The following is a 2,020-nucleotide window of genomic DNA, read 5'->3' on the forward strand; positions in this document are numbered from 1 at the left end:
TCGTTTGAAAAATTCTGAATACGTGGGTTCCGCGTAGCTCGCTCCTACATCTGTAAAGTGTTTACAGCGGTGGTCATGGCTACCGTCGCGCAGTAGTGAACGATGGAGTGGAAGTAGCACATATTTACTATGCAGTGTGGGCACTGTTTAGTCCGCTCGAAACCAAATAATAGTTACTCACCGCTTTTTTTTTATTAAACCTAATTTGTTTACGTGTATTGCAAAATTTTATTACTTACGAATTCCTTCTTGTGTGCTTTTTAAAAGATTGTAAAAGTTTAAATTCATTGTAAAGACAAACTAACAGTAATGCTATCTATTGAAATCGTGCGAGAAATACCAAACTTTAATGGAAAAGTAATTGAAAAGTTTATTTCGGACAAAAGTAGAAGAATTAACTTTCGTTATAAAAAATAATGGTGAACTCATTTCCCCCATATTTCAATAGTACTTAAAATAAAACTGCCCAATTATTTAATTAATTTAATTAATTAATTTTTTTTCAATACTTTGTACCTAAATTTTTTCGCCCGTCCTGGTATGGAAGTCAAGAGCCGCCACTGTTTAAAATCATTTAATTACTCTGGAAAAGGATAGCGAACGAGTCCGACTTACACTTGTCGCTATGACTATTATTGGCGAGTTGTTCGGACCTGACATTTGTTACGGATTTCATGAATATCTTAACAATGTTGTGATTTCATTGTCCTTGCACGAAGACACTCCCTGTAGCGTGAGTATTGCTTTCTATCCTTTCCGCAGGAACGTGCGAGGGACGAAGGAATGGAGCGATCTATTATTTAGGTATCTCATAGCACGCATAATCAGAGAATCGTTCGTAGGAATGTATTGAAAATGCCACTACCGTCTTATTAGACATCTCATGTTTTATATGAATGCTAGTATTTTCGGGTGACCTGAAAACTGGCCCGATTTTAACCCTCTGCATTTTGTTACAGATACATTTTTCTTGCCGCAGTACCCTGACGAACAAATCTTCAGGGCTACGTTCAGAGTAATAGACGGGGATTTTTTTACCTCGGAGCTAGCCGATCCCAGCACTAATCAGTTCAAAAATAGATCCAAAGACTACAGGGAAAGACTGAATCTGCTATTCAGGAGGAGTTCCGTCAAGCATGGGTACTTGGGAACCGAAGTCCTGGCCTTAGATGGGTAAGTGGCTAGTGTTAAAGGTTTCTAAAGAAAAGTAAAGAACATCCTATACAGATTGACTTGTCAGAAGCACCAAAAAAAATACAGTCGTGAATTATTGGCTTAAAATAATATGAAATCTTAATTCGAAGGTTTATCTGTTATATTAGAGACACTGTTGTAATCAGCCATCTTGCTTACTATTAAATAGTTAAATGTATATCAAGCCTTTCATGTATTCCCACTTACAATTTTGGCATCCAAAAAGGCGAGAACTTCTTTGCTAAATTTAGGGGGAGTTCTGTCGTGCGTAAACTAGGCCCTTTGTAAGTTGTTTAAAGACAAATCAGAAAATATGCAGAAACGTTCCTCGATCTGACACATCTACCAGGAAATTTCCATGTCTACCTCCATACACACACACTTACATACGTTATCATATATTTTTGAGGAGTAAAAGTTGCGTTTGTTACACTTTTGCACCTCAGTCTTATTTAACACTTTCATACTTGTTCCAAGTCACAAACTAACTTAACTACAAAACAAATATTCATAAAAAAATTAATATAAGCTTAGTAATATGAAGAAAATCCTCAAAAAAAATTATGACTAGTTTGGATACCTAAGAGACGAGATATTAATAAAATAATTTTTCACGATTTAGTATGAAGTCTTATGAGAATTCAGATTTTTTTGGTCTTTCCACTTAGAATGCGCAACAAGTGGCAAACAGTTTCCACAGCATCTTGTATAAACAGGAAACCGATATCTAAGGAACCGTATGACAGCTCGTAGAAATCGATTAGGTACTTGTAAGATACATAATTTATAATAATTCTCCTTCAAACTGCTGTCGTTGACTAACTTA

The 2,020-nt window shown here is 35.7% G+C and overlaps 1 protein-coding gene across 2 annotated transcripts in view; it reads left to right on the forward strand.

The window, feature by feature from the left end:
* Positions 1-2,020, forward strand: part of LOC108904294 (atrial natriuretic peptide-converting enzyme) — a 90,368-nt gene that overhangs the window by 56,957 nt on the left and 31,391 nt on the right. For both annotated transcript variants that reach the window (XM_023454003.1, XM_018706789.2), the window contains exon 4: positions 960-1,173. In XM_023454003.1, the coding sequence (XP_023309771.1) occupies positions 960-1,173 (214 nt within the window). The remainder of the gene's footprint in view (positions 1-959; positions 1,174-2,020) is intronic.

Source organism: Anoplophora glabripennis, unplaced genomic scaffold (assembly GCF_000390285.2).
Source record: "Anoplophora glabripennis isolate ALB-LARVAE unplaced genomic scaffold, Agla_2.0 scaffold145, whole genome shotgun sequence".
NCBI lineage: Eukaryota > Metazoa > Arthropoda > Insecta > Coleoptera > Cerambycidae > Anoplophora > Anoplophora glabripennis.